The sequence below is a fragment of the Emys orbicularis genome, chromosome 4 (genome assembly GCF_028017835.1).
Source record: "Emys orbicularis isolate rEmyOrb1 chromosome 4, rEmyOrb1.hap1, whole genome shotgun sequence".
NCBI classification, from domain to species: domain Eukaryota; kingdom Metazoa; phylum Chordata; order Testudines; family Emydidae; genus Emys; species Emys orbicularis.
In genome coordinates, this window is record NC_088686.1 from 92,226,233 (window position 1) to 92,241,013 (window position 14,781).

Sequence of the window (14,781 nt, forward strand, 5' to 3'; positions counted from 1 at the left end):
AGGTATTAGTGTATTGAATTGCATATGACGGGATGATGCGTGTGGGTTATGTACAGGAAGTGGTAGTATGCAACTGACAAGCGTGTTAGTGGGTTTGTCTGCAGTTGGCAGGCGTGCTGATTGGTGTTGCATGTTTCAAGGAGAGCGTAGTGTTTATATACAAGGGCAGGTGTTTGTATAGGGCTGGTGGCGGGGGGAGCGGGCTGTGCACAGCTAGGAGCTGGTGTGGGTGATCGAGGAGAGTGCCCTGGGCGGAGATGGGAGGGGGTACCCGGGGCTGGCTTGAGACTAGTGCAATGTGACTGTCGAGAGAGGGATACACCACGCTGGGGTCCGGGGGGAGATCCTGAACGCTTTCTTGGGGGCCACTCCCCTCCGGGCGTTTACATCTCCCTGGTCCCTCAGGGATCCTCTGCTCCCACATGAGACAGGTGGGGGCTGCCGTCGCAGCAGTAACATGCAGGCGGAACTGAAGACACCGGTGCCTTGTTGCAAGGGGAGGGGAGGCCGGGCTGGCTGTGCATTCATACCCCGGCAGCGAGAGAGGGGCAGCGGCGTGATCTGCAGTGAGTACCTTGCCCTTGTTCCAACTCCCACAGTCTCCCCTGCCCGCGGGGGGAGAGGAGGAGCAGACTGGGGCGGCCTCAGTTGCCCCCGCAGCGCGGCCCGGCTGGAAGAGGGGGGTTGGGGAGGCCGCCCTCAAACGCTCTCGGGTTTAGAGACTTCGAAGCTTCGTTATAGACGCACAGTAAAACCAGATGCCGCGGAGCCGTCCGTTGAGAACGAGTTAACGTTCCCCGCGATGCTTCCGTCTCTTTCCCCTTGGCTAGAGTGCTCGTCCCACCCTCTGTGGGATGGTGCTGTTATCCCCCCAAGCACACACTCACTCCTGCCCCCCTCCACGCTCGAGGTTTGGGGTGTGTCGCAAGCCCCAAGTGCTTGCTGAGGTTTTGACTCATGTTCATTCACTCTTCTGCACCGGAGACTGTACATCTGCTACATCTTCTCTTCCTAGTTGCATTTCAACAAATGACAGCAACGTTTTCGCTTACAAACTCCCAGTCCAAACAATAGATCGAAATACTAATTGGCATGAATTTTAGAAGAAATGTGACTCCTGCTTTTTTAAACCAAAAAGTTGCCTAAAATGAGAGTGCTGTGAAGTAACTTATCAATATATTTGTCTGGGGTATGAATTGTGCTTGAGTATTATACACACACACACACACACACACATATATATATATAACATCTTACCAGGTTCATATGACTACATAAAGCAATTCTGGTTAAGGATGTAGACAATTAAATAATTATTAATGTTGGCTCTGATCTTGTAGTGATCTCTAGGGGAGTGAAATAGTCTGCTTAGAGAGCACTCACTGCAGGATCAGGGCCATAGTGTGAGGCACACTTCTGAATTAAATAAGGAGACAAGCACCTTTTCAACAATTTTATCTCCAATATTATAAATTTTGCTTACTTGGCCTGCAGTTACAGGGTGGGATAAGCCAATTGATGGTAGCTATTCATAAGTACCTTGTAGGTAATTTGATCCATCAGTAACTTAAACAGTTTCTGGAGAAAAAGAAAATAAATGATTACAGAGAACTTGCCTAAAAGTGTGGAGCTATTTAACAAGTGGGGCATAGATTATAATGAAGGTAACTTTCCTAAAATGATGGTTCAGCATGTTCCCATTTTGTGGCAAACAAAACAGATGACTGAATGATGGGTAGACCTGAATCAATAGAATAGATAAAAATTGGGTAGATAAAATTGCATCATGGGATTAGACATTGTCTCCATTAATAATAAAAATACAGTATGGCATATTGTCAGATGGCCTTATGTCTGTGTTTTCTTTTTTGCATGGTAAGAGAGCATATGAAATGTGGGACTGAAGGAGGTATTTGCTCAGAAAACAAATGTAAAATTCCTGTAAATAAAACCCGTCTTTTTACCTCTTTGCAGCTAACTGCCAATTCATTCTGTTATGAAAAGAAAAAATTAGCCTAAAGCAGTGGTTCTCAACCTATTTACCATTGTGGGCCGCATATGCAGTTCTCTATATGTTATGTGGGCCGCAGCCACACAATATATATATTACCTGTATGACCCCAAGGATGTCATATGGCTGATTGGGCTGCAAGCAGCCTGTGGGTTGAGAAGCACTGGCCTAAAGGATATAGCACTCCACTACTAAAATAAAGAAGATAGGTAGGTGTACTCTTACTGGTTTGTCATCTAGGTTTGCATCTTACCATGCAAAAAAGAAAACACAGACATAAGGCCATCTGACAATATGCCATACTGTATTTTTATTATTAATGGAGACAATGTCTAATCCCATGATGCAATTTTATCTACCCAATTTTTATCTATTCTATTGATTCAGGTCTACCCATCATTCAGTCATCTGTTTTGTTTGCCACAAAATGGGAACATGCTGAACCATCATTTTAGGAAAGTTACCTTCATTATAATCTATGCCCCACTTGTTAAATAGCTTAGTATGAAAGAAGCATATGTCATGATCACGAACAATATGAACCTGATGAAAATAGCTATTCTTGACCAGACAAATGGTCTGATGTTTCATTTCTCATCCAATGTTTGAACAGTTGATGTTTTGAAGTATGAGATTTGATTACATGATGTTATCGTGCACTGCTACAAATGTTTTTATTGATCATAACATGATTCTAGCACTGTATTAAATCCAACTACAGTGTTGGACTCTCATCATTTTCCTATTTTAACTGGTTACAGGGAACACTACAAAATTAATTGTGCTGTGGTGTGCTGATGTTGAAAGCATGTTAACCATAGAAAGGACAGTAACACTTTTTTAAAGTAATGAAGCCTAGTTGGCTTTACTTGTATACTTTGTGCTCAAATATGATCACATATCATTTATCATATACTTCATTTTAATACTAGTATCCTCAATATGTCATGCCACAGTCAGAATCATAGGCTAGAGAGGAAACAAAAGTTTTGTGGTAATACGTAAAGAGAAGCATTGCGGCTTGGAGCATCCATATTGGGTGAAGGGCTTTGGAGAAATCCTGAAAGGATACCACCCTTGGAGATTATAATGGAGACTATATGTCTAAATTTCTGCCAATGTAATGTTTCTCTGGGACTTTGTACCATGGGTTGTGTGACTGCTTTTTTGTACTTCCACTTCCTTCCCCAACCTATTATTTAAAATACTTACTTTAAAATTGTTTCCAATATTTGTTTTTCCAGGTTGGCCTAACTACAGTATGGTGCTGTTTCGGTATGTGTGCCAACTCTACAAACGATTGCTTCTGTCCAGTTTAGAAACTAGCTCAATAAATGTAGGTATTTGGGCCAGAAATATACATTCTTCAGCGGAAAGGCTGGAAGTGACTTATGACTATGGAATTAAAAAACGAACGATGCATAACCATGAAGTTCAAAAGCTACATCAAAGTGCAGATGATGAAGATTGTAGAAGACCACACATACCAGTGATGGTGAAAGAAGTTGTCAATTGTTTATCACCCCAGGAAGGGCAGGTGAGTAAAATGATTTCTTACAGTCGTATATAATTTTCCCCCCACTCTCTATTGTCCTAAGAGAATTATTTATTTGGTAGAGAAATAAAAACCACACTCTGCAACTTGTGCTGCTAAGAGCTCTACTGTATTAAATTGATTTGTGATTCAGATTAAGGTTTTATGTTTACCATTATAGGATTCGTTAATCTTGTACTCTGGAAAATCAAATTATAGTATTTGTCAAAATTATAGTAAATGTTTGAATATTCCCCTGCTCCCGTATCCAGTCCTGACAGATGACTTCTATTGGGTCACTTCTGCTCTACGTTCCTAGAGTACCATAGGTAGGAGGGAATTCTCAGTTAATGAACTTCTGATGAAATAGCTGCTTCTTGTAGGCTTCAGGGTATAATGCAGGACATATGTCCAATTAGGCCTTAAAGTAAATGATATATATCAGTGGTTCTCAACCAGGGGTCTGGGGCCGTGAGCAGGTTTCCGGGGGTCCTGCAAGCAGGGCCAGCATCAGACTTGCTGGGGCCCTCGGCAGAAAGCTGAAGCCGCACCACCCGGGACTGAAGCCAAAGCCTGAGCAGCTTAGCTTCATGGGGGCCCCTGTGGCATGGGGCCCTGGGCAATTGCCCTGCTTGCTACCCCCTAATGCCGGCCCTGGCTTTTATATGCAGAAAACTAATTGTTGTGCCAAGGATGGGCCGTAGAGTTTTTATAGCATGTTGGGGAGAGGGGGCGGTCTCAGAAAGAAAAAGGTTGAGAACCCCATGTATATATAATTATGGCAGGTTTTAGGTCTCTTTTATTAGATTTTTTTCCCCTGGTGCTTGTGAAACTCAGTGGGACTTGGGCACCTAATTCCCTTAGGAGCCTTTGAAAACAAATCCTGTGTGTGTAATTTGTGTGTTTTAATATGGTAGTGGCATTTAGCTGCAAAGTACCTAACTGCCAAAGCACTTAAAATAAATAGAATATTAGGACTCAATCCACCAAACAATTAAACACGAGTAACATGTTTGGGTCTGTGATATCTTAAATATGGTATTGAACTAAAGGGATTCTATTTACAATGTTACATATTTACAATTCAGATGTGTTGATCTGTGAAATTTAATTGTTCTTCTTTGGAATGTTGGCTTCCTATGAGTTTATTGTTCCTTTGTTATCTCTGCGAGGCTTTTTTTGGAAAGAAATTACGATATAACGAGTGTTGAATGTTTTAAAACACGGGTTACTTACTGTAAATAGTCTGTTTTTACAATAGTTAAACAAGTGGCATCTTTCAAAATGACATAGAGCCCAAGAATGGCAAAATGATGCACAGGGTTTGTGACATGTCCAGGAATCAAAAGGGTTTCCTAAGGTCAGGTGAAATTCCTTATAAAGCCATGATTTGTGACCTTCTGAGGATTTTTGTGGACTTGAAATTGATGGGTCACTTTTGGATGAATTGAGAAACCAAATATGAAAAAAGAGAGAAAAATTTCTAATTGCTGAGTGTCAGTAGCATAACTCTTGCAATATGTGCATCACTAATTGCTTACTTTATACAGTTCAAGATATACAATACATGCCAGTCAAATATACTTTGATAGAGTTTATAAATAGGTCTTCTGGGACCTGGGTCAGAATTAAGATTGCTGTCAAAATCTGAGAGTTGAATTTTTACATGTGAACTGATAACTGAGTATGTAAACTGTATCTGTTTTTAATAATAAACTGTAGTTTGCACAAGGGGTATATTACTTCAATAAATTTAAGTCCTTTTTGGAATAATTCATAGGTTCTAACTATTAATATAAAAGTACTTGCTAAGTCATTTGAGATGGAAGATGCATTCCTATCTATAAAATGAGGACAATAAATCTCTCCTACCTTGCAAAATGCTTTGGGAATTTTTAATGATAGGTTATAAATGTAAGGTAGTTTATTATTATTTAATGTCCGCCATCTTAGCCCTCCATCAGAATGTTGGTGAATTCTCAGTGTAATGCATGGATGTTCAAACCTTGTACAATTGAGGGTCATGCTGACAGCTTTTGATAAATAAAGGGACACAGTTTTCAATAATTGGAACAGATTGAATTTGTCCTCATCATGAACACGGAGGTGCAGCCAGTGGAGAATATAGGAATCCGCGTGAGTTGCTCCATCTGTGGATTAAGATGGAACTTTGTATGCTGGCACCTGCATTTTTCAGATTTCAACTCTGTATAGTCAAGATGAAGGCATCAGGAGACCAAATTGCATTTTAGAACTTGGTTGGACATGTTTGGCCTGCAGGATTTACTTTGGCCACACACTTGTTCAGTGGTGAGTACAAGTGATGTGTGTGTGTGTGTGTGTGTGTTAGCATGTATATCAGTGGTGGGCAACCTGTGGCTCGCGGGCCGCATGTGACCCATCAGGATAATCTGCTGGCCAGCCGCGAGACAGTTTGTTTACATTGATTTTCCGCAGGCACGGCCACCCGCAGCTCCCAGTGGCCATGGTTCGCCGTTCCCGACCAATGGGAGCTGCAGGAAGTGGTGTGAGCTGCAGGGACGTGCTGGCTGCCAGTTCCCGCAGCTCCCATTGGCCAGGAACGGCGAACCACGGCCACTGGGAGCTGCTGGCGGCCGTGCCTGCAGAAAGTCAATGTAAACAAATTGTCCCGTGGCCCACCAGCGGATTACTCTGACGGGCTGCATGCAGCCCATGGACCACAGGTTGCCCACCACTGATGTATATTATTACACACACACACAAATACCCTCTATTAAAAAGAACATTGTTAAAGTTGCGAAGTCCAACATTTGAAAGTTAGGAAATGCTAGTTTCATGATTTTCTGTACAGCTTTAATTCTGATCCCTTGTGTATCTCTGCTCTGTACCAACTGAAGCGGCGATTGTATGTTGTGTAACGAAAGACTGTATCAAAATGTATTTCTTAAATTTTGAGTGGTTGACTTTGCACCTTAAACAACATTCTTGTAAGACAGGTATTTGTGTTTGTGTATAATTGCTTAGGGTGTTTTTTTTTTTTTTTTTTTAAGAAAAAAGGTAAAACCAAATTCTTTGACTGTCAATGGGATTTAGGCTGCTGCGTACCTAAGTCCCTTTTGAAAATAAGAAATAGGCTCCTAAATCATTTAGGCATTGTCACGCTGAACACACCCATGTCTAGATACCTTTAAAAATCTGGGCCTACGTTTTTTTTGCAACCCATTAGGCTTTCTGATTCAGTGGTTGTCATCATCAAGACAAATCCCAAGGGAACATAGCCACCTTGCAGATTGAGCATCACTCAGATTGATCTCTAGCTAAATCCTTAAGACATCTGGCTGGACGTTCAGTCTATGTCTGTCACTGGTGATCTGATAGTGCCACTGAGTTTTTTGGCCATAGAGTGGAATTCCTTGGTAAACGTGCTCTGCAATTCATTGGTTTTTAATCCTAATAATATGTCTGTACCAAGATGGCTGCTGAAACTAAACCAGTTCTGATAGAGGTAGTTGCTGGTTTCAGCTATAAATATCGTCATTGCTGATTTTGTCCTGCCACTTATTGTGGAGCAGCTGATGAAATGAAAACATTAATCCACTGCCCCTCAGCCTTTTTCAGCACCCATATCACTGCTCTACTATAAAGTTGGTGTAATTGTGATTCTATAGATTCACAGATTTTTAGCAAGGTTGATGTCACGATGTCTGAACCGAGGCCACTAAATGGTTAGAAACATGAAGCAACTGCTGTTATACAAGTGCCCATGTATTTTGAGCATCCTCCAGAACTGTTTATGGTGTAGCCCAGATACTTGACAGTTGCCATCTGTTTGATATCCTGTCTAAAGAGGTTAATACTAAATTGGTTGTAATTTGGAGTTGGAGGCTGCTTAATGGTAATGACCAAGGATTTAGTTTGGGATTAACAAACCGATGCATGTTGCTTCTTGCCCAACCAGACTGGCTGTCAGCTGCTGTGATTCACTATATTGTGCCAACAAGACAATTTTATCAGTGTATTCAAGATCTCAAAGTAGGATGGTGTTCAGCTCAGTGTCACCAACGACTGCCTCTTTAAGCTTATCCATCAACCAATCAATGCCGATATTGAACAATGATGGTGACAAGATGCAGCTTGCCAAACTCCTGTGGAAACACGAAACTGCCGTGTATCTATCATTACTTCAAACACACATGCTTCATTCTGTGATGGTGGAGATAACAGAAGTTTCATATGTCTTATATTTTAGAATGGTGCAGTTCATCACCCAGGAAATGCCAGTGGATTTCTTTGGGTGGGGAGGAGAAGGAACTCCTTTTAAAAAAACAAAACCACAAAAGGAACTAGAGTCATGGTTTTGTGTGGAATGAGACTTACAGCCAGATTAGTTGGGGGTATTCTACATCTAAATCTAGGTTTAACTGAAATTTCATTTTAGCTTATGGTTCACTGTTGGAAGACAACATTGCAAAACACAAAGGAACTCATTCAGAAAGATTTATTGGGATATCAAAGTGAACTGTTACTGCTGCTCAACTAAGTTCAATAGAAGATCCACAAAATCCCATGTGCTTTATCTGGGATTCCACCATAGTTAATGGATAAATGTAAACAGCTTTTTTTGTCACTTTTAAAAACCATAGTAGGTGGATCAAGTAGTTGAAGCATCAGAGAATATCAGGTTTTCTAAAGCTTTCAGAGCCTGCAGTTTTAGTTCTTTGCAAATAAATAGGATATAGTCAGTGACAGTGGGTCAGCTGGGTTATGCTAGTACAAGGGTCAACAGTAAAATGTTAAGTTAAATTCAGAGTCTGTATCTCACTGAGATGAATGGTGGAACTTCACTCAGTGCTATCATTTATCATCTTGGCTGTAGAATCAGGGCAGTGTTGCATTGATTTACATTCTAAAGGTTATCTTCATAAGCAGGCTACAATCTTTGTGTGTGTGTTTAATATGTGTATGTAAAATATGCCAGAGTTCCTTAATATTTGGAACTTGTTTTTTCCCCACATTAGAGGATTTCTCTTATCGCTGCTTTGAACACAGTAGATAATATGAAAGCTGATGTCAGCCTTTATTTTCTTCAGTATCTGAAAACCTAAAGAGTAGAGTAATACATGGAAAATCTGATAGGGAGTGGATACTCCTATTCTAACTTTGATCAGTCAGCAGGTCTTTAAGGTTATTTATAGTGCTTCCTAACAACATACATGATGACTGAAAATTCATTCACAACTGAGAAACATAGAGAAAAGAGTCACATATTAAAAAAACAAATAAAAAGGAAGTTTCTGGGCATTTGGTGCTGATGAGAAAAAAGAGAACTTCAGCACTAATGATATGTTTAATCACTCCCCTACCCCCCGGTAAATATTCTTGTTGGCTGTCTCCTACGAGGAATTGGTCTGTCATAGATTTAAGCAATAGTATTTTCCAGTTACTTTCATAAGTCTCTCTTTATTGCTTTAGAGCCTGTTTTCCCTCAAGTCGCTATGGTAGTGCGTTCTCTGAAGCACAGGGTACAAATGAGTCTGTATCCATCTAGTTCATTTTCTCTTCAATGAAAAGTCTGTTGCAGTAAATTCACAGAAAAGTAATTTCCTCTTTTTAAATTCATTATATTGACTAAACTGTATTTTAGTTTTTTTCAGTCCACCACTGTTCTTTACTCTTATTTGATAACTGTTGTCTGGACAACTTCAGTTTTCACAGTTTCCTTAATCTTCAAGGGTAATAAAAAAACAAGTGTAACTCCTCAGACTGCATATCTGATTCATCCACAAGCAATTATTTTTCTTCCCAGCTTTCATCTAGATTTTTACTAGTTTTCCCCTTGTATCAGTCGTTTGCTTTAATTACTCTTTTACATCACATAGTGAAACTCTTTCATATCAGCGCATCTATCAGTGACTTTTAATATATTTGCCAGAGGATGAAACTTTGAATTTTAAGTTATTCTCATATGGGACTTGTAGTAATATTTCTGGGATATTGCATATCCATAAGAAACTAACATTTGGTGTGCTTCAGAACAGACATCATGTTTGATGTGTAATATCTAAACTCCCTTTAAGACAAGAGGAAATGTGTTATATCTGATCTAGGTGTGAATAAGAAATATAATAAATTACTGGCTGATGACATCTACACTTCCACTTTAAACACAATAGCATCCTAGTCTAGGGTAACATGTTTTTAAAAAATGCTTTCTGGTCTATGCTTGTTAGGCAAACTGTTAGGTTTTTTTAATGGTTTTGCCTAAAACTGTCATGTGTCAGAGTTGGGGGCAAGGGAACACTCCTGCAGCTCTGTGATCCTTTGGTGTGTAGCCTGCTTGGTAGACAGAAGGCTAAATCAGATGCTAGTTTTATCAAATGAGACAGTTTGTATATACAAATAAACCTCATCTCAGAGCTTCCCTGACCTTGCTTCTCCTGGCCAGTTGGGACATTTTGCAAAGGCACCCTCTTTGGCTGTACACAGAGTTCTGCAAGTCTATTCCCCTCTACCTCCCCGCCCTTGATGAGGTTCTTGCTCCCATAGATGCGCAAAATGCAGCAAGCAGCTATAACATGAGGCACATATTTTTCAGAAGCATCCAGCCTTGTCATAAGACACTTGCACCTTTCCTTCAGTCTTCCAAATTCACACTTCACTGTTATTTTACAGCTGCTCAGAGTATGGTTGGTCAGTTCCTTTCTCATATCCAAGTGTCCAGTAAGGATATGTCTACACAAGCTGTGGCAGCAAGTTCCAAAAGCCGAGTTGACAGACTGGTTCACAGGGCTCATGCTATGGTGCTAAATACAGCTGTATAGATGTTGTGGCTCCAACTGGAGCTCGGGCTCTGAAGCCTTCCCTAGGCTTCCAAGCCAAAGCCCGAATGTGTACACATCTATGAATAGCATTGTAGCATGAACCTCAGTCTGTCCACCCAGGCTCAGACTTGCTGCTGCTCACTGTGTGGACATACCTTTAAAGGTTTTGTAAGCTCAGTCTCCTAGAATGACAGGAGGAATATATATATTGTCTATAATGGTCTTCAGTTTTTCATTTAAAAAACTTGTAAGTTCTAAAGATCCCCGCATCATGGTCCTTTCCAGACTACCCCAACTTAATATTGCTGAATCTACCTCAGTGATCAACAGGACTTTGCACCACAGTGGAGAAATGCCCCTTTCCATTGATGAACTCTGAGGTCTGGTGTGTGGGGAGGCAAACAATAGACGTGAAGTCCCCTTAATGGCTCCTATACAATTTGGGATCTCCTACTGTGCAAATCTGTCAGTAACCTATGCATTACCCATCTTTATCCCCTGGGGCGGTAACACCTCTTAATAACAGTGCGTGCCTCCATAAAAGTAGACCAATAGTCGATCTATCAAAGTCAATCTGGTTAGCTACTGGCTGATAGAAATTAGGTGGTGAGCTTCTAGATGGCAGTGATGGTCAAAGGCTTCTCCACACTGAGGAGAGCTCTCATGTTGGTGTTTTGACACTGCAGCTCTGGGGTGAGCTCTCCACCAGTCTTGAGGAAAATTAGTCTTTCACATCCTGAAGTTCTGCTGCTACTGCTGGTCATCCCAGTTCTTCAGCAGTATCCTTTCCCACCAGGCAGTGCTGGTTGGCTGAGCCCAGAAGCAGTGCTACACCAAATGAAAATGTCATGCAGAAAGAAGTAATTTCTCAGTTTCCCACCTCCTCCTTCTCTGCCTCCTCCAAGTAACTGCCCAGCATCATGGTGGCTATGCTGGTGGCTGCCTCCTGACTCTTCCAAAGCTGGCTGCTTGACATCTGGGCCATCCTGATCATATTAATGGCTGCTAGGATTGCAACACTCAACTGTGTTTCCTTCATGCTGCCTCATAACAGTTTGAAAATGATGCTTTATTACTAGTGATCAATGGCTCCATATCTAGTTGGCAGCCGGTATTAAGCGGAGTGCCCTAAGGGTCGGTCCTGGGGGCAGTTTTGTTCAATAACTACATTAATGATCTGGAGGATGGTGTGGATTGCACTCTCAGCAAGTTTGCAGATGACACTAAACTGGGAGGAGTGGTAGATATGCTGGAGGGTAGGGATAGGATACAGAGGGACATAGACAAATTAGAGGATTGGGCCAAAAGAAATCTGATGAGGTTCAACAAGGACAAGTGCAGAGTCCTGCACTTAGGATGGAAGAATCCCATGCACTGCTACAGACTAGGGACCGAGTGGCTAGGCAGCAGTTCTGCAGAAACGGACCTAGGGGTTACAGTGGACGAGAAGCTGGATATGAGACAACAGTGTGCCCTTGTTGCCAAGAAGGCTAACAGCATTTTGGGCTGTATAAGTAGGAGCATTGCCAGCAGATCGAGGGACGTGATCATTCTCCTCTATTTGGCTTTGGTGAGGCCTCATCTGGAGTACAGTACTGTGTCCAGTTTTGGGCCCCATACTACAAGAAGGATGTGGAAAAATTGGAAAAGGTCCAGCGGAAGGCAACAAAAATGATTAGGGGGCTGGAACACAAGAGTTATGAGGAGAGGCTGAGGGAACTGGGATTATTTAGTCTGCAGAAGAGAAGAATGAGGGGGGATTTGATAGCTGCTTTCAACTACCTGAAAGGGGGTTCCAAAGAGGATGGATCTAGACTGCTCTCAGTGGTAGCAGATGACAGAACAAGGAGTAATGGTGTCAAGTTGCAGTGGGGGAGGTTTAGGTTGGATATTAGGGGAAAAAAATTAACTCGGAGCATGGTGAAGCACTGGAATGGGTTATCTAGGGAGGGGGTGGAATCTCCTTCCTTAGAGGTTTTTAAGGTCAGGGTTGACAAAGCCCTGGCTGGGATGATTTAGTTGGGGATTGGTCCTTCTTTGAGCAGGGGGTTGGACTAGATGACCTCCTGAGGTCCCTTCCAACCCTGACATTCTATGAATCTATGAAAAGCAGATGAAGTATGGGATACCATGAGAGGAAAATCTGAGTTTATTAGTTTGCTCCGAAGTCCCAGAATTCCAGTAGGTATCGCACGATGCCTCATGAGAAAAATTCCAGAATACATAGAGTCCAGTGGCAGAATATTGCACTATGGATTATCTGCCTAGAATGTTGTGTGGGGTAATTTTCTGAATGCAGTGATTCACATGGGATTTAGGTAAAGATGGCATAAATGAAGCAGTGTGGATGCACTCTTTCTACATAGTTGTACAACTGTAATCACTGCAAAAAACATCTACTGAAAATACCTTCCTGTGTAACCCAGCCCAGGTGACAAGGCTACAAGCACATCAACTTATATTTTGTGGTGGCTGCATCTTAGCAAGTAAATTGACAAAAAAATACATTTGCAGAATGCTGCCAAAAATATGAAGAGCCTCTTAAAATTGTAGGCTCTCCAATCTTTATATGACCACAATTCCTCCAGTTTGTGCTGTTAGTGGAGTTTTTAGTGGAAGATGTTTCGCTTTAAGATTTATTGTCTCAGTTTTGCCTCTTCACTGACTCTTGGTTGGGCTGGATGAGGAGAATGTGCATTCTGAATTCACAAAAGGGGTGTGTAATGGTGTTTACAAACCCCATACTGACTAGGCAGAAGGGAGAGCAGAGTCTTCCCTGCTTGCAGGCAGTCAGGCTGACCACATCCCAGCACAGCTTCCAGAACTGGCCCTTGTGGAAGCATGCACCCACAGCTGTGGTCAATAAAGAAAACGTGCCTAGCTATAAAGGGGGAAGGGGAGGCAGAAAGGCCTGGGATAGCAGAGGTGCAACTGCCCCATACCAGGCTTCCTCTAAGAAACTGACAAGGAGATAAAGGAAGACTGCAAACACTGGAGTTTAAGGGCTGATAAACTCAATTTAGATTAAGAATTTATAGATTCGTCTAACTGTTGGCGAATTGAAGGGGACCAGTTAGAAGAAACCTGGGACCTCTAGAGAGACTGCTCCAAGAGCAGTTGACAATATGGTACCAGAAATGAGGGCACCTTTAACTGCCCTGTAGAAAAGAGAAGCTTTTTTTTTTGTGCGCGCGCGCACACACACACACACACGCTATGGAGGTGAATCACATGCTATGGAGGTGAATCAGTAAATCAGCTCCTGCAATGGCTGGCTGATTCACAAGCAGGACAGCGACAAGTGTTTGAACAGATGGCGTCACCAGCAACAGTTGTTTACGACGAATGGTGGAATTGCTACAGACTGCCGCTCCACCCCGCTGGGGAATGCATTCCCCCAAACTTCAAGGACCACTCTGACCCTGTTGCTTCCAAAGATGATGACAGATGATGACCTGGAGTTATTCTTGGTAATGTTTGAAAGGGTGGCGATGGCATCTTGATGACCCCCAGCCCAAAGGGCAGTCCAGTTTTCTGCACTCCTCATTGGGGAAGTCCAGACAATATATTGAGGACTTGACAATGCAGTGGCCCAGGACTTTGAATTGCCTAAAAGAAAGCTCAGTGGCTGTGAGAGAACCTAAACCAGAAGCAAAAGGAACAGGCACACCAACTGGTGGCTGCTTTTACAAAAGTATTCTCAGCTCACCCTGGGAAGATGTGCATGGCTCACTATCACATTAATACGGAACCAGGTAAAGGTAATACAGGAAGGAGCACTGACCAATTCCCAACAAATTGAGAGGGGCTGTTGAGAAAGAGCCCAGGACTGTATTAGAATTCAGGGTAATAGAGGAATCCCCAGAGTGACTGGAGGAGTCCTATTGTGCTGGTTCTAAAGCCAGATGGTTCACTGGGTTTCTATATAGATTTCAGAAAAAATGAACAGTTTCAAAATTTGATGCCCACCCCATTCTGTAGGTGGACAAACTCTTAGAGTGGATGGAAAAAAACCCATACATCACCACTCTGGATTTGACGAAGTGGTACTGGCAGATCTCTCTGACCCCAGGCTCTGAGGAGAAGGTGTCTTTTTCTATGCCACTGTGCCTATTTAATTTTAAGACGATGCCCTGCAGATTACACAGGTGGCGGCCACTACTTTTCAATGCGTAGTAGCATACTTGGAAAATGTAGTCATTTTTGGCAAGAATTGGGATTCCCATCTGGATAAAGTATCCACTGTTCTCTGATCACTGAGGGAAGCTGGGTTAACAGCTAACTCTGCTAAATGTGCGTGTAAGGGGTCGGACTCACCCCTGCGGCGCCTCTTGCTGGTTATCCTGGGAATTATCTCAATCCAGCCCGGAGCGCCCTCTGCAGGCCGGTGATCCGCCTTGTCATTAGCACTGGCCCCCGTGTCCCTCCCAGGA

The 14,781-nt window shown here is 42.3% G+C and overlaps 1 protein-coding gene across 1 annotated transcript in view; it reads left to right on the top strand.

Moving 5' to 3' along the window:
• The first annotated feature begins 498 nt into the window (after positions 1-498).
• METTL15 (methyltransferase 15, mitochondrial 12S rRNA N4-cytidine) overlaps positions 499-14,781 on the top strand; it is a 213,650-nt gene continuing 199,367 nt past the window's right edge. The window contains exons 1-2 of the mRNA XM_065404157.1: positions 499-566; positions 3,256-3,548. Of these exons, the coding sequence (XP_065260229.1) occupies positions 3,273-3,548 (276 nt within the window). The 5' untranslated portion in view covers positions 499-566; positions 3,256-3,272. The remainder of the gene's footprint in view (positions 567-3,255; positions 3,549-14,781) is intronic.